The sequence below is a fragment of the Zosterops lateralis genome, assembly GCF_965231275.1.
Source record: "Zosterops lateralis genome assembly, chromosome: 3".
NCBI lineage: Eukaryota > Metazoa > Chordata > Aves > Passeriformes > Zosteropidae > Zosterops > Zosterops lateralis.
The window spans coordinates 23343089-23366254 of record NC_139764.1 but is presented as its reverse complement, the minus strand read 5'-3'; the positions used below and the strand labels follow the sequence as shown (position 1 = coordinate 23366254).

Sequence of the window (23166 nt, the reverse complement as noted above, 5' to 3'; positions counted from 1 at the left end):
CCCTGACCATGTTACTCCACGCTGCAGCAGCAGATACAACAGTCCACAGGTGATTCCAACCAACCTCCTTCCCTGGCTCTCCAGGCTTCCTCCTTGCCTTGAGCAGCTCTAGAGAAATAGAGTTTGAGTTTCACATTAGAGTGAGGAAATCTGTTGCCACCTTCTCTGGTTTTTATCATTTATGAAACTTATTATTTAGATAAAGCCACATGCATTTATGTTTTTAAACTAAATTTCAAGGAAAGCGAGAATACATTTTCCAGTCAATTGACTACTATACCAACAGCACAGTCTCTTTGCAGATAAAACTTTGCTCTTGTAGAATTTGGCTTTGTATCAACTTAGACTGTAAATTGCAAACTAATGAATTTGTATTGGCAGAGGAAAACGTTTCTGCTTTTACAGTCTACAGCATTTACTAGTAAACAAGATTACTAGGAACAATTCCCAGTTTCCCCAGCAACTTAGTTACTTGTCTCTTACAAGGCTCATTGTTGATTCATTCCTCTCTGTGGTCCCAGTGTAAAATTATAGCAACTGAATGCCAAGTTTTGTGAGTCCTGACATTCAGAAAAGAATATACCCAAGTGCTAGGCACAGGAGCTGGTTTTATCTTGATGTCACCAGAGCTATAAGTTTCTGCTTTAGAACCATACCTCAGAATTTTTGCATGTCCTTTCAATCACTAAGATGAGAATAAGATAATCAGAACAAAACAATTACTTATCTTGTCAGCCCTCCTGCCATCTCCCCATTTTGTAAAGCCATGGAGGAAACCCTGAAGTTGTGAAGCCAGAATTACTGCACCAGAGAGTCTGTCTACAGCTATGTAGCAGCAGCCTTGCCATAGAGTTTCTTGTCCCTCCCCTCTCATCAGTGCCTTCCAAGGGCATTTTGTTCAGGATAATGGGAAGGCATTTGTTTAACTTTCTAAGAGCTCAGCTCCCCAAGGCAGCTTTGTAACTTGGAAACTTCTTACACTTGTCCCTGATCTTTCCCAATTACAAACAAGTTTCATGCAGCAGTCAGAAACACACAGTCAATTATAAAATTATATACCAGCTGCATAATCAGCATGACCTGCTACACCCACACTGTTGATAAAAAGTAATTAATGGTCTTTATCAGCATCCTTTGAAACCTGGTGAATAAAGATGATCTAAGAGTAATATAGTATTTTATCCAAAAAGTGATTTTTACCCATGAAGCCACAGTACTTCAATAACAAGCTTCTCAAGAACCACAGATCTGAAGTATATTCATACACATTAAATTATTATGATAACTTTTAGGAGATTTGGTAAGTCTCATTCAAAAGGGAAGCATAAATCATTTTGCAAACTATGGAAGACCACCATGAAATCAGTGAAATGACTTGTCCAGATTAAAAAGCATCAAACATTCTAATTTGTATCAAACATTCTAATTATAGTCTGGCAAAGTTTGAAGAAATCCTATAAATAGATAGCACGCATCTGCTATAGACAGATTTTCTACAGGCTGTTAAGTACATAACAGTGCCCAGGTATCTCAATCCCATGGAGATAAATGAGAGTCAGGTTCTGAAAAAATAATTCAATAAATCCATTATTCCTTTTTGCTTGTTTTTAAACCAAGAAGATAATTTTCTGTATATTAAATTGATCAGTACTAACACTAGGATGAAGTGAAATGTAGCCATTTAAATGTATCATTTTGAAAACTGATAAAAGGAAAAACTTTAACAGAACACACTCTTAGCTTCTGGTACTCATTGCAATAAAGTATTGAAGGCGATTAAAAAAAAAAATAAAGACTGAAAGACATCTTTTTATAGAGATCAAACATGGACAAGGCTGGTTTAGGTGCTTATTCCATACCTACATATTAGAGTACTCCTTGCACCACTCCCTCAAAGATTTTGAGACACTACCAGTGTCTGCAAAAATATCTCAGACACACTGAAATTCTGTTTTCATGGCATGGGAGCTCTCACCTTCAAACTCAAACAAAATTAGAAATGCTATAAATTGTCATTCCCAAATTGGGTCCTCCCCAAGGGTAAGTTTGCTGGAGGTCATCATTAACTACAACCTCTTAAAAATTAGCACCTGTAGGGAATTCTGGTTTGATTCCTAACTATTTACAGGGGCAGTTAAGTAATTTTACAAAGCTTGTCTACCAGATACCTAAACATATTCTTACAACAACCAAAACCTAAAATCAGGTTTAGATTTCTTCACTCTTTGATGAAATTCTGTAAGATGAGAGAAATTTCCTAGGACTTAAGAAGTGCTGATCCCCAAATTTTCATAACTCTCCTAGAGAAAAGCATGAATTCCTATCAAATAGAGGTAATATATTTCACACTTGCATGTTCTTGTCCCAAGTTAAAGACAGGAAAGGAAAATTAAATTTAATAGGACCAAGTTATCGCATTTCAGGACTTGCAGCCAGGTGTGACAGCACAAACTGCATGACGAGTATTCCTTTTTGGAAGTCCAGCTCAGTTATGATGTCACATACAATGTGGTTGGTTGACATGAACAAACACCAAAGATTTTAAAGGAAGTTACTGCTATTTTCTTTTGGTTAATGGAAAGTTGAGCTTGCCAGTATTTTAGCTGTAACAGATGAAGTTCTCTTTAGCTTTGCTATTTCCATTAATCTTGTTAAGGTGATGAATGACATAGTAAGACTTGCCTTAGAGCAAGTTTCTGCACCTTTTACACCATTAAAACTACCACTTTTATATCATAAAAATGTGAAGTAGAAGCTTCTGCACACAAGAACACACAAACTATTTGCTCTAAGGACAAGTATTGCTCAAAACACACCAGAGGAAGGCACATTCCTCTTTTACAGAAGGTGGTACCATGTTTCACCATGGGGAGCTCTTTCAGAACCTAAGCAAAAAAACCCAACAACAACAAAAAACACCAACAACGAAACAAAACTACTCAGATTTGATTTAGCTGAAAGTCTGTTTTACATGGAAAGTATAATGGAGTAATTGCATGAGGTCTGTGGGTGTTCCTATGTTTGTCAACTCATTTTCAGGAACTAATTTACCAAATGATGATTGCTGGTTATATGAACTATATTAGCAGGAGCAGAGCCTGCTAAGATTTTACTTGTTCTTGTCGCCAAAAGGTCCTTTTCAGAAGCTTCTTTTAAGGAAAATTTCTTCTTCCATGTACAAAATTAGTTTTATCAAACCTAAGGATGTTTGTACAAGCCCATTTACATTTTTCAGTTGTCTGGATACAACTTTTAACAAGAATATAAAAAATGTCCAGGTTTATTTCATATAAATCAGTTACCATAATTTAATCATGCCCACAATGTTAGGGATAACTCGTAATTGTAAGATTTGCTCACTCAGGATAATTACTTCTGTCGACATTTTGAATTTTTTAAGGAACAAAAAATACATTTGCTAGAGTATTTCAGTTTTTCCTCAGCTGACATCTTCACAGGGATTAATTTTTTTTAAGTGGATAGCCCACAATAAAAACTAATACACTCCAAAGAGAATTTGGATGAGTTTCTGCTCAAGCAGACATTCAGAGAAAAACCAGCTCAAGTGAAATGCTATAACATGGAATAGCTTTTTCTGTCTGCCTGTCTCATAGCTCATGCCAGGCTGGCACTGATGAGCTATGTGGCTTTCTGTCCTGTTTACTGCATGTCCATACATCACTTAACACTGTGAAGAGTAAATGTCTAATTACTTTGGGACTGTAGGATGAATGAACAACAAAAACTTCATCTTCAGTTGCCACTTGAAAGTGACACAAACTTTCTGGGCTGAAAACACAGAACTCCACATAGGACACTCAACTACAAACACCATTAGAGCTGGCATGGGCTGCACAGGTTTTTACTGTGATGAAAGTATCACAGAATAATGTTGTCAAGGTATTTTAACCAGTTAAAATTCAAATTATAGAACAGCCTAGAGTGGGAGAGGCCTCAGAAGATCATCTGGTCCAGCCTTTCATGGAAACACAAGCCTACAGGAGATTATCTAACTCCCTGTCCAGTCTCCCCTTGAAAACACCCAGCAGTGGGGAAGTTCTTTCAGCCAATGACTGTGACCATTAAAAAAAATCATTTTGCTCACATCTTTATGAAACTTCTGCCAGAGCAACTTGTTTCTGTTTCCCCTTTTCACACAAAGAATCTGTTCTCTTTGTAGCTGGCCTGTAAGTACTGGAATACTGCAGTGAAGTTTCCCCTGAACCTTCTCCTCTCCTGGGAGAAAAGACTTAACTTCTTCAGTCTTCCCTCATAGGGTAGGTTCTCCAGCCCTTTAATCATCAATATTATACTCTTTGTAAAGAAATCAGGTCTACATTTTTGCACGTGGGTATGCATTTCTAATTTCAGGGGAGGTCAGAGAAGTTCTTGTCCCTGAGAAGAGCACCATTAAAACCATATTAAAGCATTGAAAACTCGATTCTGTTCTTTCTTTGACTTTGTTCACTACTCAGCAAAATGCCTTCTTGTTAATTATCGACTTCATCATCGAGGGACAGTTTAATCACAAGACTGTCTGCAGTTCAGGCTATCACAGCAGCACTAGCAGGGAATTTTGCACCGCACATAATTGGCCAGGTAATTAGAATACAAAATCCTTAATTGCTCAGTTACCAAACGTAAACGGTGCAGCTCACAGTGCTTGACTGGGAGAGGACTTGGGGGAGCCAAGGCAGCTGCCAAGTGCCAGCTTTTCCTCCTTCACAGCAGAGCACAGCAAACAGCATGGGTGGCTTACTGAGCCCCTGTTCTCCTGTGGGGTGTGGGAAGGCCTTTCCTTCTGAAGCGTAAAAACAAATTCAGCAAAGACACTCTATTTCAGGACATCCAAATGTACTTGAAAATAAAACCATAACCCCAGGATTTTTGAAAGGCAAAGGAAAGCCAGCATCCTGCCAACAATGGCAAGTCATAGCCCATATGGGTGTGAGGCAGACCCCCTGCCCAAACTGACAGCTCTCTGGGGTGGCACAGGCTGCTGCTGCAGGCTGGGAGCTCAGTGCAGGATCTGCATGGTCTGAGCTACAGAGATTTTCAGCACATCATATTATAAATGGATGGGTGCAGCATCAGCCTGCCCTGATATCTGTGTCACAGATAATCCAGAAGTTACCACTGTTGGTAGATTACAGCAGGGGGTACATATAACAGCAGCACCAGTTCTTCCATTTGTTGATGGACAATGTGAAGTGCCACATCAAAACTATCTAGATTACCAGTTCCCTTCACTGGAAGGCTAATTCATAGCTCTGATATTTCATTGTCTTATTTTCCATGCTAAAAGCATTTGTGGCCTGTATTTATTTGTTCACTTGTTCCTTGGTCAGCACTTCCTTCTTGTTCAGCTAGACGTCCAACACTTGCCTTTCTTTCTTCAAGTAGATTTATAAACATCGGCATCTACTTCTTACATCAGTAGACTGAAAAGGGCTATTTTGTAACCTCACCTGCTGAGGCAAGACCCATTCTAGGAGCTCTTTTCAACACCTATTCCCATTTTACCAAACAGAGCAAGGCAGCCTAGTATGCAGCACTCTGCATTAGGCTCTGTTACTGTTTTATGCAATGGCAATAGAATATTCTCTCTTCCAGAAAAATCTTCACCAGCCTCGTAACTGACTGCTGTGGCAATTAACAGACACTCTCAGCTCTCTCTTATGGCTTCCACTTACAGCCAATAATCTCTGCTTGGAACAGAAATTCTTACTCTGTTCCACGTACAAGATTTTTCATTTTCTGCTACAGTTATTGCTTCTAGGATTCCAGTCCTAAAGGCATCACATTCTTCCTTACTTGATTCCACTATTAAATTAGCAATGCCTTTCAAACTCACATGGTCACATTTATTCCACTGCTTCTGTATTCTCCACTGTCTATTTGAGTGACTCAAATTCTTGTATCAGTTGGTCCAACAATCCTCTGCCTTTCTCACTGCTCCTCCTTCAGGAGTTTCTCTCTTCAGCTTGTGAGAAATCCACAGTTTCCCACACAGGCTTTCCTAGGGCAACCACAATTTGTTTGTATAGGAACAAGATAAGACATCTCCAGCCATAGAATAGAACTGATAAAAATTATTTGGTTTTTAAGAGAAGGAAGCTAATCCAGGGCATTTGCTACTTCTCCATGTTCTTAAATTAAACCTTTCTTAAAGGAATAAAAATAAGAGTATGAAATTCTTTAGCAGACAAGACCTTCAAGAAAGCTGCTTTCTGGGTGAGAACAAAGGGAAGTTTTGCAAGAAGCAGTTAATTCAATTGCTTGTTGCCTTAGTGCCCTGGTTATGTTAAACCTGCACAATATGATTCTCACTGGAAGGAGTAATCATGAGCCAGACAATCATTAGGCAAACTCAATAATGTTTATATCATTCAGATGTAATCAGAACCTACTTGTTCTTATCATTGTAAGGTGTTTGAAAAGCACAGTGTTTATAGCAGGGGGCTTAGCACCCCCTTTTTCTATTGCAAGGCACAAAAGATAAAATCCTGGACTCTCCCATTTCTTTGTAGATTTGATTCAACATAACACACTTCGCTGCAGTCAAGGAAACTGAGCAGTAAATGCGTATTTGTATCATTATTTAGCTAAGTTGAAACTGTTCACATTAACTTGTAAGAGTTATGAAAATACACCCGTGTTTTAAGATTTCTAGGACCCTTAGCTACAGTCTTTGGAGTTAATAACAATTTAAAAAAAGACTCAAGATTAAAAAAATTCCATTCTTAGTGAAATCTAATAGACTTTGGAAATCCCTGATGATAATCTCAACCTCACAAAACTCAATATTTCTTCCAATTCTTTTTCTACTTTCAGAAATAAACCACATGCTACTCCCAGTCTAAATACCTTTCCATTCTTCCCTCAAGGACAAATGACTAAGACACTCTTCCTATATTTGAAATACTTGGCCTGGCTAAAAAAAAACCACCTGTGATATGAAAAATTGTACATATTTCATTGGGTATTTTTGTACTTTGCAAAACTTTGTACCTTTTTTTTTTTTCACCATAGCTAAGGAGTCATACCAGCAGGATACACTAACATAATTCATCATTAATCCCCAGCCCTCCAGTCTTTACTGACTCTGGCATGTTCTATTAAACTTTGTATCTCATTGTAATATTATTTCAATTCAGTGACTAAACATATTTATTTTGAATTCAGATTCACAACTAGCCAAGGCAAATGCTAGTAAACCCGTGGCCTGTATCATGATCTTGAGTCAAGAGAATGGGAAATAAGAAATAGAAGTTTAATCCAGAAATCAGTTTGAATTTAACTCTTTTCTGAAATCATTGCAGCAAGACAACTCTTAATGCCTTTAGCAGCAATTAATTCTCAAAGCCAAAACAGCTGCACATTGCTGATGCTCTCCAGATGCAAGGTAAGGAATTAAATCATGGGATAATTCAATTGGAAAATTGCTTGTAATTATGGAGAATGCAGCGTCTGCTTGACTCCTTGTGGTGATTGGTAGTTGCTTTAAGAATAGTGAGGTAGTCTGTGCAATGCATAGTGAATACAAATAAGTAGCTGTGTTATGAGAAATCTCATTTAGTTTCACAAAGATATGGTTTTAACATGATTAAAACTGTATTTGCTGACATTAATGATAATCCATTTTCACTGTCCCATTACTGCCAACGGCCCACAGTGGCACAGGGAACAGCAATATTCACTGATAGCACCTTCCATCTGAAGGAACTCTGAGTACTTTGCAAACATGCAGAACATGGTCCTAGTCTAAACAAGGACCCCAATAGGCTGGTGTGTCTCACCTCATTTAAAGGACATGCCTGCAAACAGCCTTGCTCTAACAGGCCAGTTAAATCTCCAATGCCACAAGGCTGACAACTAGAAATTAAGAATGGTGCTCCTTCACTTCAAATATTAAAATTCTCAATAGTAACAGAGGAGAAGGCTGCCATAAGTTCTAGTCAGAGACCCTCTAGTGCTGACAGCATGGAAAAACCCAAAAGAAACTGGTCTTTTGGACTGACAGCTACCAGTGGAAAAAAAGAGCCATCTTGTCATCTCTAAACTGAGCATATATATTCTGAAAATAACAGGATGATGCAGGGTTTTGCTGTTTTTTTGTAGAACAGTTTTACCAGAGCTGATCCTAATTAGCATTACACGTGACAGAGTCTGTTCACTGTTTTAAAGTTGGCAAACTGAAAGATGAAATAGCTGCTGTGTGTGATCACATTCCTACAGAGTCAGTGATTGAATGGGAAAAACACCTAGAAATACTAATTTTCTGTTTCATGGTTTAACCATTAAAACACACAGCTCTCAGTGTATAAAACTCCAGTTATGGTAGCAGTGGTTACTACGGCATTACATTATCTCTGTTTTAGCTACTGAAATGTTTGTCTGATTTTTTCTTTCCTTTTTACTTTAAAAAGCTTTAACAGAAAAACCATTAGGGAACAAGGGATCAATTATTTACAAGTTGCTTCACAAATCAATCATCCAGTATCAAAGCTAAAGTTGTTATTTTTAGCAGTATTAACGACACAATAATTAAAATTGATTACAAAGTCACAACCCCTCATTAAGTTGCTGTCAATTGAGGGAAAAATTCCTCAAAAGCAATTTTTCTTTAAAGTGGTTGTAAAAAGATTCCCATCAATTAAAGAGACATCTGGTAATATGGAAAAGGTGATAAATTATCTCCTTTTCTCAGTGCTAGCACTTTGTAGACCAAATTTAGTGCAGAAGAGAAATTCTTATGGTCTTATCTTGTCCTGAAAAGGAGAACAAACAGCCTTGTGTGGGGCCACATAGAGCCAGTCCTGCAGAGACAAGCCTTGCATTTCAATCTAACCAAGACTTTAGGCAAATCCTCTAAGTATTTGGGCAGTCATAAGAAACAGAGAAGTTCTTTGCATGTCTTATTGCAGTAAAAGCCACCAAAAAATAAAAAAACCAAGCTGAAACAGCTGCTGCAGTGCTTGCTCTCATACCTGCAGAAAGGCTTCCAGTGACACAATGCACATTTGTATTGTGACAGTATCAGGCTTTAAAAACCACCCCAGACTTTAGCCTGACAACAAGAAATTGGGCATCTTCAGCAATCTCACAAGCAGGCTTATTAAAAACATGAGCTAGCAAAATGCCACTTCCTGAAGTCTGTACCCCTTCATCCAGCAATCCCAATGATACTTTCAAAGGACAATACCTGATAACAATCAGAGGAGGGGAACAGAACAGAAAGGTGCCTTTTAGAAAACATTAAAAAAAAGCCAGCAAAAAAATCCCCCAACAAAAGACAACCCACACACAAATAAACAGGGGGTTTTGATTACATTTGGGAGTGAAAGAGGCTGATCTGCAGCTCACTCAAGTTTCTGCAGTTTGTACTACCAATAGTTTTACCAACAAGGAATTGTTTAGTAACTCAGTCTCACTTTTCAAAAGTTAATCTTGCTAGTAAAAGTAGTGTATTAAGTAACCAATAAGTCTGTAAATTTTTGTAAGTTGATTAGGTCATTCCCGATGCAATGCCCATTACCAGCTTTGCACTCAGGGTCAGTTTTGGTGCCTCACCCTCTGGAAGAGTTAATGGACATAACATTGACTGAGGCCCAGGGCAATCAATTTGTTGCTGTAATGAGGTACATTTCACCTGCCCACCCACAAAGCAGTCTAAAATGTATAATTTCATTCAGACAAAAAAAACCAAAAAAACCAAACCAAAACCCAAAACATAGTAGCGAGTGGTTAAAGGCATTGTCTCTAATGTGCCTCTTTTCCATACAACCAATTCCTGTCTCTTAACTTAGCCCACCAAACTCCTCCATGCCAAAAAGCTCTCCCCGCAAGATAAGCAGTGTTTTACACCTGGGTGAGGTCCCTCAGCTCTTTGGAGCTCAGTTATTTCAATTACACTTTGTCACTCATTCTGTAATGACAGTACAGCTCAACAATCACTCAAACACTGACCCTGCTCCAGCATATTCTTACAGCTGCCCTTACCTGTCCAGACAAACACCTTCACCTGTAAATCAGTGGAAAGAAATGGAAGCACTCAGCTTCACACAGCACTCATCTATTACACAAACATTCATCTAAGCACATGAGCAAATGCACAGCACCAATATTATTGAAAGCATATTGGCTCTTACATGACTTTTCAAGGGTGTTTCTCCCCACTGCAAGGAAAACCTGAACACTGACCCCCAACATTTCACCTGCAGTAAAACACCCCTTAGTGGCAAAAGCCCGTGGTACTACAGAACAGGAGGTGTAGGGTTAATGGAAGCCAACATTCAGTTTCTGAATAATCACCATTTTAACTTCAAGTTCTTGAGTAGTTTTTAATTTTAAGGCAATTGGGAATAACACTGCTGAATCCAAGTGCTCCAAATATTTCAGAAGTCTCCATATTCAGTTCAGCCTGACATATAACAAAAATCACTTCTTGGACAGCAGACATCTGCCATTAACCACCCATTCTGCAAGGTGACCACAGAGAGAACTGCCTGCAGCAAGTCAAGCACCAACTCTCAATAGGCCTGGAGTACATTTTAATCATCCCTTGCTTCAAAGCCATAACTATTACCACAGGAATTATTTCAGTGTAACTGAGATCCAGATTTTTTGTCCTTTAATCAGGCGATCAAATCCTTCAAAGATAAAAACTCCTTCTACACTTTGTTCACCTTTCTCCATTGACAGATAAGACAACCAGCTGTACATGCTACACTGGTAGTCACACTTAAATAAACGTCCTTAAAGAAACTTGCTATTAAAAACATTAATTGTTACTGTTTACTCAGCTGTTGCCACCAATTGCAAATGGCCTGGCATCTTTAAGAAGTTGATTTCAGAACAGATAGCCCTTTGCCTTGGTTAGTCATTGAGAGAGTCATTATTATTATGGGTGTAAGCCGCAACTTCTGAATTAAGTTATGTTTTATAATACCTTCTCATGTTCTTGCTTTTTACCCTTAATTAATGATAAAACAAAGATTAACTATGCAAGCTAGTTATTCGTTCCTCAGAAATCTTGATTTTCTAATAACATAACACTGAATATATTGCCTGAGATAACTGGATAGGTGAACCAAAGACTATAGAAATAAAAGAGCTTTCCCTACTGTGCCCTATGGGGCACACTGAGGTCATCGATAGGATAATTTCTTTTCCCCCAGCCTAAGAAAGTTCAGTATGTAAAATTTCAAGTTGTGAGTCACAGCAAACTTTCACCTCTAATGAAGTGACCTTCTTGACATATAGGATCAATTCAGGCAGAAGAGCCTGCCCTATCAATACCTGGTACTCTGAAAAGCTGTAATTTTTTACAGCAGTCAAATACAAAACAATCTCTGTTTCCTTCTCAAATACTTCCACACTTTAAGGAAAAACAGAGAGTGGAGTTAAACCTGCATCCTAATGTTGTTTTAACACAGGCTTTTTGTTTCTTACATGCTCTGAACGAACACCTTGAAAATAGAACATCCTTGAACCTTCTGCTCAAAATCAATACTGGAGCTCTGCAGCTTGGGTTTTTCTCTGATAAACAAACCTACTGCGACAGGTGAAAAGGAGTTGTGATCTAACCTTTATTATGCTGTTGAAGTGCCTTGCAAAGGTCTAAATTACTGCCAGAGATGCCTATCTGTGGTACACAGCAAAATGCTTCCCTTCAGTGCCTGACCTTTCCACTTCCCCACTGGAAGCACAGGAAAACAGCCACATGTCCTCCACTAAAAGCAACACATAAGGTGAATTATTGTAGTTCAGTCCCTCATCAGGTTTATCCTTTTAACACAGGCAGGGATAAGTAACAAATCTTCTGCTTCTGCTGTTTGAACATCTTTTCAATTGTGGAGAAATCTACTCACCACCTTTTATACTCGTGTTTATGTGAGATAATTTAGAAAGACATCTTTCCCAGAAGAGTGGTTAGATCTACCCACAGCCATAGAATAGAAAAAACAAAAAAATGTAGAACAAAGACTAAAAGCCCACTATTATATTTCTTAAATTCTTAAGGAAATACCATTTAGAAGGAAGTGGTCCTTCTCTCATCTCTGTTGTGACACTGAAGCATTCAGCTAACAAGGCTGTCTTTCATTTGACTTTACAACTGATAGGAACCATTAATGTGAATTAGAAATTATTTTTTTTAAAAACACAGTGTTGTCATTTTAACAAAAGACAGTGACTCTTATTTAACTTTTATAAAATCCTGTTTAGTTGAGGAAGGTGAAAAATGAAGGCCAAACATATCCAAATTACTTGCATATGATAGATGAGAAAGCCTGAGCTGTTGAGACTAAAGGGACACACAGGGACTTACAGAAAGTGATTTCCTTACCACGAGCAGGACACACAATTTAATTTATTGCTCAGAAAGGACGTGTTGCTCAACACAAGAACAGGGTCTAGGATTGGAGGCCCCAGTATGCTCCCCAGCAGAGTTACAACTTAATATGGAGGGCCATGTTCCATCGCTGCCCTCAGCTCAGCCTCTGGCACAGCCTGTCTGAAGAGTGAGAGAACATCTGGGGAAGTCCCACCATCAGTTTTCTTTCCTCTCCTGCTCTCCCAGTATGGCCATTCTCATCTTCATGCATTATACCATCTGTTTAATCACTGTGCTCTCAAAACAACCAAACAAAGGAAACAGATGAAACTTCAGGGATAGCTTCTAGCTCATAATTGAAAGAATGATTATTCATTAGAAACTAGGCAAGTTGCTTGGGGCCACCAAAACAGACATTGCAGGGTATTATGAAATTTATTTTTTAAAGATAGGAAACAATTCTCATTCAATGTCTTGTCTTCAACTCTGCAACCTTCTTTGGTTATTTTGAGTGGGATAAAATAAGCATATTGAATTTAAGCTACTATATAAGAAAACAACTAAGTTCAGAGGTCCTATTCCATTCAAGGTGAAGGTAAACAAAACTACTTTGGTAAGCCTTAATATTAACAGTTTCTGTAAGATTTGACCTGAGGGCACAGCTAGGGGAATATTTCTTGCAACACCTCTGAATTAGTACACATAATTGTGAGAAAAATGAGATATTACAAAAGCATTGGTATCAACACATCCTTTACAGAACTACACCTAAACAACTCCAAATTAATCAGAAAACCATGGATAGAAATATTAAAAATCAATCCTCTCTTTACCCAAATTTACCAAAATGGTTAAACTGTACTTGAGTTCACCTTCATCCATGCCAAGGTCCTTACTGAATCATATTTTCTCTACCACAGTTTGAAATTGACAATTTATGATCTGATTTCCAAATCAAGACATCAAGCTGGACATTGTTCTTGGCAAGAGCCAGAGCAGTAAAACCTCTTAGCTTTTTAAGTTCTGTGACTCTCTTTTAATGTATTCACCCAAGCTTAGGTGTGTAAGATATATACTTACACAGTATATACACTGTAATACAACAGACTATCATTGAGAAAAAGAATAACAGCAAAAATACTTCAGTTCTTGTCAATTTTATGATGTTTTTGACATAATCTCACACGAGTTTTGTAGAAAATCCCACATAATAACATCTATTCATTACTAGCGGAGCGAGCCAACTTCATGAAGAAAAAACTGGGCATCAACAGGCCCCAACAATTGGTAGTAGTTAAGGTGCAAAGGACTCAGGTTTGGCACAGCAGGGAACACAACTGGGCTACTGATTTAACCACACTGGGCTTTAGTTTCTCTCTGACAACAGGAGAAACCCTTCTCCTAACTCTTCAACACCATACAAAGTGCCTTAGAGCAGTCTCAGAACCACCTAGGTGAAGTGCTGGAGAAGCACAGGTTATTGAAGTATTTGGTAATGGATATAGTAAGACCATGCTTGGTAAGGATAGTCAAAATGCAGCCAAGGGGCTACCAGGCTCACAGGGCCTTGTTGATACTTCTTTGCATTGTATTTTTGTGTACAGAGCCATATGTGTGAGCTGCCATTGGCATGGTAAAAAAATAGAAGCAGGAGGTAGGCTAGAAAGAAATCAAATCTGCCAAATAACTTATTCATCCATTGAAGATTTTTTTTTTGTGCAAATATGAGTTTTCCATGCTTAAAAACTTTCACTTAAAAAATTCTCTGAACACAACATGTGCATGGACTTAGACAAGCATTTCCTGATGAAGGACATTGTCCCTACACTAGAGAGGGGAAAAAAAATTACGTATGCGTGTTAATCTAGTAGTCTTTTCCTACAAAAAGGTCAAACACAGCCAAGAGCAGGACACACTTCCCTCCAGCTGTCCTTTTAATAATATGCATCTCATCTTGCCAAGGAGAAACTGTCATTAGGAGTGAAAAAGAGACCATTTTACAACCCATTTATTCTTCATTGTCTCTGCCTTTTCTGGATATACTTGTTGGAGTACATTAGTCACAGGTATGCAGCAAGCCATTAGAGCATACTAACATCAGATGCACACTGAAATTAATTTTTCTTCTTCAGCTTGGGGAATAGACTGCTGGATGTTGCATGCAAGTCTTCACTGAATTAAGAAATGAACAAACAAGATTTCTAAAATCAACAAACCCACGTGCTTCTCCATAGTCTGTATAAATACATATCAAGTCTATAAACAAACACACTGTCCTACAGCGAGACAATAATTTGCCTCTTTAGAGCTGGCTCATTAAAGGGAAATAATTTTGCAACAGCAAAGCACAAGTGTAGTCCTAATGAGAAGAGCAAGCTGCAAAATGCTAGGAACACCTGGTCCATTTCTTGTATTGACAGAGCATGAACTGGAATCTGATCCTTATGAAAATGCTGTATTTTTCCTTCTCCACAGCCCAGTGGACTCTGGAAGCAAGTTTGGTTTGCATTTAGTGTCTTAATGTTGCATAAATCCCTATGGGTATGTGTTGTAATACTTGATACATTTATGTTGCCAAATTGAGTCTCAAAATCTAATCTAGAGCAGCCAGAACTATTTGCTGCAAATAATATTTTTAATTCTAAACCCCCTCTTTGTATACAAATAACTTGCTAGTCATCCCTACAAATCCATAAATCTCTCATTTGCAGTAGGATTGATGAATAATTTTCAGCCTGTGTTACTTCCAGACCTCACTTAATTCTTCTACTGTTTCACTTGTGGTATGTAGCTGATCCTTCAACTTACACACAGCAATTATTTCCACTGAGACACTGTCTACATCTTAAAGAGGAAAATAACTAAGAGGAAACTGAATCCCACTTGAACTAAATGGAAGTACAAAAGTTCACAGATCTTCATGGGATACCTGCAGTTTATCTGAAGGCATATAAACAATGAAACTGGGGTGGCATCATATCGTAGCAGTATCTTTTTAAGGACATTCAGCCATCTGGATTGAAGCAGGATGATCCAAATTCTTCTCCAGCTTTAGAGAGAGGAATGCAATAAACATTCAGGTCTGTAATAAACATTCAGGTCTGCAAGTTTTCTGTCAAAATTTGTGACAGGTTAAAAAACATTCTTCCTCCAAATAGAAATTCTCCTTAGAAAACAATTCCTGGTTTGTTGTTTCTTTTCTCCAAGCCTAAGGTGTTGAGATCTCAAGCTCCATGTAATGATTTACTAAATAAGAAATACCTCTGATATCTTTTTTAAAAGATATATAAGCTGGATCTATTCCACAAGATCAAGACATATCCTCAAACCAGTATAAGAATTAATGTAAAGGGAAAACTTGTCTGTCTAGTGTGAGCCCAACTACTCTCCTTACTCTTTATTCTTTCTCCTGGTAAAGAGCTTTTTCTGGTAAAGAGCTTTTTCTAAGAGATTTTTTTTTTTTTTTGTGGAATTTTAAGTCATACAAGTATTTTTTATGCTTAAGTTTTACATGAAAAATAACTTATCACCTACTTATTTCTTGCAAGCCCACACTGATTTATACTCTATTTTGTTAATAAAGTGATAATCTGAAACAAAATATTATTTATTATCTTTTATTATCCTCCTCATTCTTCTTTGTCTGAGGAATCATAAATTAAAGTCAACAGCCATTTTATAATCCTGCAGTTCATTATCTCCCATTTGCTAATATGCTCAGCGCCTTAGCCTTGCTCCATTTCTTTAGTAATAATTACAAAAATTAAAACCACATTAACACAATATGCAGATACTTCTTGTTTTAGAACTTACATAAGAGCTTTTCAACTAATCAGTGGCTGGTTAAGGCACTGTCCTCATTCATCACCCACTTCCCCTGCCATCCTTCATGAAAGTTTAATCTACATTTTCCATTAGGAAGTTGTCTCAACCAGCGTTCACATTTCCAGCGTGGCTTATTACTTTTTTTGATTTTTATTTGGAATGGTGATCACACCTTCACAACTTCTCTCTTCATCTGAAATTTTTATCAAGCAGCTGCATATTTTCCTGGTCCTGAAATCTTCAAATCACAGAAGCAGAAATTCACTTACTGGATCTACAATCAACAGATTTAAAAGCAGAGCAGGCAACCTGCTTGCATAACCACAGTCAGGAGCAGTTGAGACTCTAATCCTTTTCATTTAAAACTGCATTTATGGTTAGAAACAGATCACTCTGACATTTGATCAGACCTGGACTCAGTTTGCATGCAGTTGTTTTGAGTCCAGCTGCTATTGGTCCTGCCTCCTTAAATACAAAGGATTAACTTTGTAGTAGTGGTTCTCTCTCTTCCTTGTATGATTTGACTCAGAATGAAGCCCCAGCTGTGGTCTCAGATCAGGGATCACAAATGCTGCCAACCAAAGTCCCAGGGCAACAGAGCATTGCAAGAAGCTGAGCCAGTGCCTCTCTGGAGGAAGGAAAATACCAGCCCTGCAATAAGGTAGCAGGAGAGCTGAATTCTGAGAAGTTCCACTTGCTGATGGCTCTTAAACCATCTCTGATGGATGTCAAACTCAGTGCTGTATCCTAGAGACCCCCACAGTACAGAAAACTCTGAGTTTGACTCAAGAGTTGAGAGGCATAGAAATTATGGCTGGTTTGACCCATTTCAGGTTTATCAGAGACTCTCTACCTTGAGCATGACAAAAACATACACACACACAGCTGAAAGTGCAACTTCCTTGGTCTACAAGCTCCTTCCTTCTAACCACAGACTGGATTGTCTCACCTGCCTCCTTAGGAAATACTGCCACAGCTGAAGATCTCCAGTTCCTCATGTTTCATTGCAATGGACTGCAATGCATTTGCTGGTATAATATATTATAAAGGGTCATAAATAATTAAAAATTAATCACACTTGTCAAAATAAATAAATGCAGTCAGTGATGCAGGAATGCTTGAATTTTTTATAGCATCTCTTTGCTTATTCATGAATTAAAAAGAAGTCTAGTAATACACAATGGATTGCCTACTCATTACAGCATGTACAGGTCCAATTTGGATCCCAGCAATGGAGGTTTTCCTGTCAGTCTTTAGCACATCAGTGGAACTTTAACCTTAAATCTCTGACCCTGCAGAAAGTTACATAAGTCAGACTTGGAAATGTGAATAAGCCCAGCAGATCTTCAGGGGCTTAGCTTGCAGATACACCAGTGATTCTCTCACTCACTGCTCTGCTTACAAGATGGGGGGAATGGAGGAAAGTGAAGCACTTTAGCACAAATTTAAAAAAAAACAAACCAAAACCTTGATCGCCTCCCTAATATACATTTCTATCAGCAAACAGTCCTGCAGTTCTTCCTATAAAATACTTGATATTTTTGCATGGTTTGATAGCATTCCCAAGGCTTTAACAGAATAGCAAATAACAGTAAATGTCTAAGCAGCAACTTTTCTCTGACTCTCTAAATCGGTCTAAAACTATCAATGTATTTCTATCCTTTTTCAAAGGGAACCTAAGCCTGGGCTGGGAGGTGAGCAAGGAACACACCACCACACCAGTCCTATCAGACCAAAGATCCATTAACTTTAAACATTTGGCTCTGAGAACAGACAGCTGGAAACAGAAAATGAAAAAGAATGTATGAACAGGGAGAGTTGTCCTTCACCACCCACTGGCCTTCAGGGACCAGTTACACGAGGACTTTCTGAGCCAGAAAAGGTTCTATTGAGGATTTAGTAGCTGTAATGATTTCTCTTCCCTGCACATATCCTGCCAATTTGCCCACCCACAAATTCTGGAACCAAAAAAGGTTCCAGAAACAAGAATACCTTGGGAAGAAAGTTTCAGAGTTTGTTAAATACTGAGGGATCTCCTTTTGTTTCACTTGATATCTAATAATTTTGCTTGATGCTGTCCAATACTGTATTAGAAGAAATATAAAATATTCCTTCTGTACTCATCCTTACAGTGCTTTAGAAACCCTTGGTAGTTTATGAATCTTTATACATATTTTATAAAGATTTTATAAATATCTGATTTCTATACAGCCCTACATGGATTCCTTTAGATGCCTCTTGCAGCAAGGGTAGCCCTAGTCAATTTTAGTGCTCATAGAAGACAGCCATTACATACTTTATCATCTTTATTTCCATTATTTAAAAAACTTTTTCTGCTGTACTAAAAGATTTTTGATGCATGGGATCTAGAACAGAAGACTGAGTTCTAAAGACAGCTGCCCCACACATTTATACTATAGAGTACTGTTCCTGTTTTCAACTCCCTTCCCAGTAAGCCACCAAATCACATTTATTTTGTGACTGCTACTGAGGTGATGCTTTCAGAGCTCTATTCTTACCCTTAAATCAGCTTAAGTGACAGTAACCAGCTCAGAATCTGTCTGCATATTTGCCAAACTCTGATTGTCTCTCCCACCACCTCAATTCAAATAACCGGCACTAAATTTCACCTGCCACTATTAGCTGGTTAAGCATCCCTTTTCAATTCCTCACAAACTAGACCTTCAATCTTTTACCCTGAATAATTTAATATCAAACTCTGCCACCTCACCATCCATTCCTATCCAGAAGATCAATGATTTGTGTGACACTACATGCTGAACATGCCAAGTGAGTGGGTTGCTCAGCTGTGACTGCAACCAGATGCTGAGACACCAGGAGTTAGCTCTTCCTCTAGGAGGCTTAATCCATGCTGACTTCTGACTTCTTGACACTGAGCTGTATCATGCTCTTTGGACAGGAGCAAAAATACAGAAATTCTTCCAATGTGTCTCTTTGGGAGATCTACTTATGATTTTCTACCGAGAGTTTTACAGAAACTCATGTGAAGCCTAATGAATCATACCAGAGACATTTGTCTCTATCAATGTCTTGCCATGACTTGATAACCAAGTGACAAGGATGAGCTAAACCATCCCAAAATCTAGTTAAGCTATCTGTTTATCTCTGTGCATTACTGTCTGCAAAGGAGATGAAATGAGATTGAGATAATTGCAAGTACAATTTGCAGGAAACAGTGGGGGTTGGAACTACTGTGCTTAATTATTTCAGATTGAAACAGACCACACAACTATCTGTGCCAAACAGCTGTAATTAAAGTGATTTAAAATAGAGAGATGCTAGCTCCAAGTGTTGATTTCCAAATGAGTCTTTATACATGCAAGAGTTACAGTCATCGATGAGTTGCAGACCTACGGGTCTACCGAGAAAAAATTACCACTATGTCCAACATGCCTGGTAATTTAAAAAAAACAAGCCCACACATACACAAGCAAGTAAACTACACAAAATAATTCACCCTAATGCCCCACAAATCTAAATCCACTCAGTCTGACACTGGTTACCTGCCCCTCAGAATAGAAGAAAACAGCAGAACACAAATTTCAGCCTAAATAGCCTGCATTCCAGATGAGAACCCCCAACATCTGGGCTTAGAAATAGAATTTTAACCCAATAGGCAATTGGAAATCATCAACCAGTATCACCTTTGGTTGAGTCTCCCTTTCTTCCACTTTGATAGGTATATAAATCTGAGTTAGACAAAGGTGTAACTTTACTGAAATGGATCCAAAAGAATCATACATTAACAACATGTAGCACTATGGGGTCCTGGCCAGGCTCTTTACCTGGAACAACACATTTACTTTCTTATGGTTTTCCCCATTTTTTCCCCCCACTCCAGGGAAACAACAGCTATTCTTCTCAATTCAAAACAAGGTTTTAACTCCTAAATTTCAGGGGCAGCCAGCTTGCACTAGAATTTAAGAAAAAGAAGAACAAAATGGAAATTCTGATTTACCTCAAACTTTCCCTGAACTGTACCTTTGTGGGAAGAAATTCAGTATGCATGTGGATATTCATTGATGCAGAAATCAGAAGATATTTGCATGCAGCACAAATGAGGTCCATCTGCTTTACACACGACACAGATCACACCAAAATGACTTGGTCTGCTGATGAATCAATGGGCCTTAAAAGTTAATTTATAATGGCTATCTGGGGAAAAGTGCTATACTACTGGTATGGATGAGAAAACAGAATATGAATGAAAGCAGCACAGAAAATTTCCTCAATATTTGCTTGAACACAAGAACTGTCACGAGCAGTCAGACTTCAGCTCTGTAAAGTAGAATTCTGCCTCCAATGCTGGCTTCTAAGAAAAGAATCGTTTCACTCTCAACCCTTTGTGTAAGAGGCTTCTCGACTCTAAACAGACTATTGAATTAAGCATCCAGTGATGAATGCATTCTGCAAGAATTCACCTGATCTTTCTTTAAACTTACGCACACTTCTGGCCCCAAAACTTTAATTCATGTATTTTATTAGCACCGTTTATTCAGGTACTACGTGAAAAATGTTTCAGCTTGCTTGTTCTAAACCTGTAACCCACCAACTTCACAGCTGTTTTCCAATGCTTTTCAATCTGCTTTTTAAAGACCTCTGACCCCTCCCATCAGAGATTAAATAGAATCTTTATCCATTTTGTTTTTCCTACTATGGAAACTGTTCCATATCCCTTGAAATTTTTGCTGTCCTTCCTGACACATCTTTGTTTTCTTGGATAAAGTTTGTGATAGAGGAGGTACAACTGACACCAAAGAAAGCTTCAAGCATCAGCATCTTGTTACCTAAAAGTCTCTCATTACCTTTTCTATGTAGGCACCCACGGGCAGCTCCACACAGCTCTGGTCCTTTCTCTCCTTCTCCTCTCTTCCTTCTGTGGTTCCAGCTTGCTCCTTATCCCCAGCACAGCCACCTAACCCTGTCTGTCCCTCATACAGCATCTTACCCTTTCTGCCCTCCCTCCCCACAGCACAACCAGCAAACCCCAATTGACTCTCTACCAGTTCACTCATTCTTTTATCACACCCAGCTGTGAGGGCAAGGCTGTTCCCACTCTTTGGTAATTAACACAGCTGCAATATATCAGGGGCAAGACTGCCTTCAGCACCATCTCTATCTGTCCTCCAACAAGTTTGTAGCTCTAGCTCCCTCTTTTTTGTTTTTGTAGGTCCATTCTCATCAACACCACCTTCCAGAGAGAAGTTCCAAGCAGATGTCACTAACAGCTGAAAGGATGTTCAGAATTCTTCTGCTTTCCCATGATTAGAAGTGCACAAATTTATCTAAAAATCTTTTCAGAATTTACAATCTTTAATTAAATATGCTGCTGTTGACAGATATAATCATAAGCAGGAAAAGTAATTCCAACAAACCATATTTTTTTCCAAGAAAAGCAAGAAGTCTGTTGGATTCTCATCTTTTGAGGCCTCCTCAATCTCTTTGGAGACAGGATCTTTTTTCTCATATTAAGGACAAAGGCCATCTTTGTTTTCTTACCAAACAGAGAACCTAAGCCCTGGACAAAAGGATATTGCCTAAAACGGTCTGCAAACACATGTGGTAAACAGGACCTAGGGCAAAGATAAGGCCAGACTCTTCCAAACACTGAATGACCTTAAACACGGGCACCACAGTACAGTTTTCATCCAAATATCATCCATGGCATGGCCAGCCCAGTTCAGATTTTACATAAGACTGTATTTGATACTTTGCTTCATAGATATATGATGGAGCTTGCAATTAGGTGAAAACAGATCTCTCCTGTGCAGAACAACCCCTTTTTGTTTGTCACTCTGTTTTCACTCATTGTCAGCTGAAGCAAAGGGATTACAGCTGTCTTTAGCACTTCAGGATGACACATTTGTTCAGGTAGGGTTTTGGGGTTTTCTGTTATGGTCATTTTAGGGGGTGGAAGCAAGGGTGTTTTTGGTTTAAAACCAACCACTACTGACAGCATTACACAGCTGTATCCATCTTACCTTTGGGTGTGCTCTCAGAGTGATCTCTCTCCGGCCCATCTGGGAGGTTTAGCTGCGAGATTTCCTCTGCATTCAGTCTGACCCACGCATTCTTGGGGGTTTCTTGATCCTTTGAGGTAAAGGAATATTCCAGCTCACAAGGAGATTCAAAGTTGCAGTCAAATACTGGAAAAAGAAAATGGACACGAAACATGCCAGGTTAATTAAACTCAGTGTCTTCTGTGCTCAGAGGTAGGTACACATACATGTGCTTGCACATTCATTTTATACTTCAGTAAGTTAGGGCTTGATTTTTTTTCAATAATGAGGTAAAAAGAAATAGGGAATTCTGTAAACAGACAGGCAAAAATAGGCCTGAAATGGGTCACACAGGGAGGCTCATTAGGGAGGCAGCAGCAAATCAAAAGGAATGCCCAAGAGCCAGTAATTCCCCTTTAGCACAGGTCAAAGGGCAGCTCAGGGTAAAGTGGGGAAAGGCATCATCTGGATTGAAAGGAAAATAGCTTAGTCAATTGATGAAATGGGACAGAAAGCCAATCTTTTCTGGGATGCTGCTTCAAATTCAACCAGGACCATTAAAGTGCAAAGACTCCTAACATGATTCACACCCATGTTCTATCTCAGTGAGCACAGGTCTCTACAGAGGGAGTCACCTATCCTGGGCATATGGAATATGCTGGAAACCACAGGGACTGTACCCCAGGAGGTGACATTTTGACCACGGGGTTTGAAACTCCTTCCTGAGATAACAGCAGCAGCAGAAACCTGAATTGCTGCTGCAGAACTCCAGCCTTCAGGCAGCACAGCTAGCAACTGCCTCCAACAGAGATTTCTCTTTTTGAGATGTTTCTCTAGAGAAACCCATTACCCTGCTGGTACAACTATGACTCACTTCCCAGTGTCCAGTTTACCATCACATCATAGTTCAAGTTGCTTAACACAACATGAGGTGACAGCCTGCAAGGATTTTACTTTTAATTGCCAAGATCATTAAATTTTCCT

General features: G+C 38.7%; 1 protein-coding gene across 1 annotated transcript in view; it reads right to left on the bottom strand.

Annotated features, from left to right (window-relative positions):
* ALK (ALK receptor tyrosine kinase) overlaps positions 1–23166 on the bottom strand; it is a gene marked incomplete at both ends in the record, with an annotated part of 302815 nt that overhangs the window by 186261 nt on the left and 93388 nt on the right. Inside the window, one exon of the mRNA XM_083856843.1 lies at positions 22165–22329. Coding sequence (XP_083712969.1) covers positions 22165–22329 — 165 coding nt within the window. The remainder of the gene's footprint in view (positions 1–22164; positions 22330–23166) is intronic.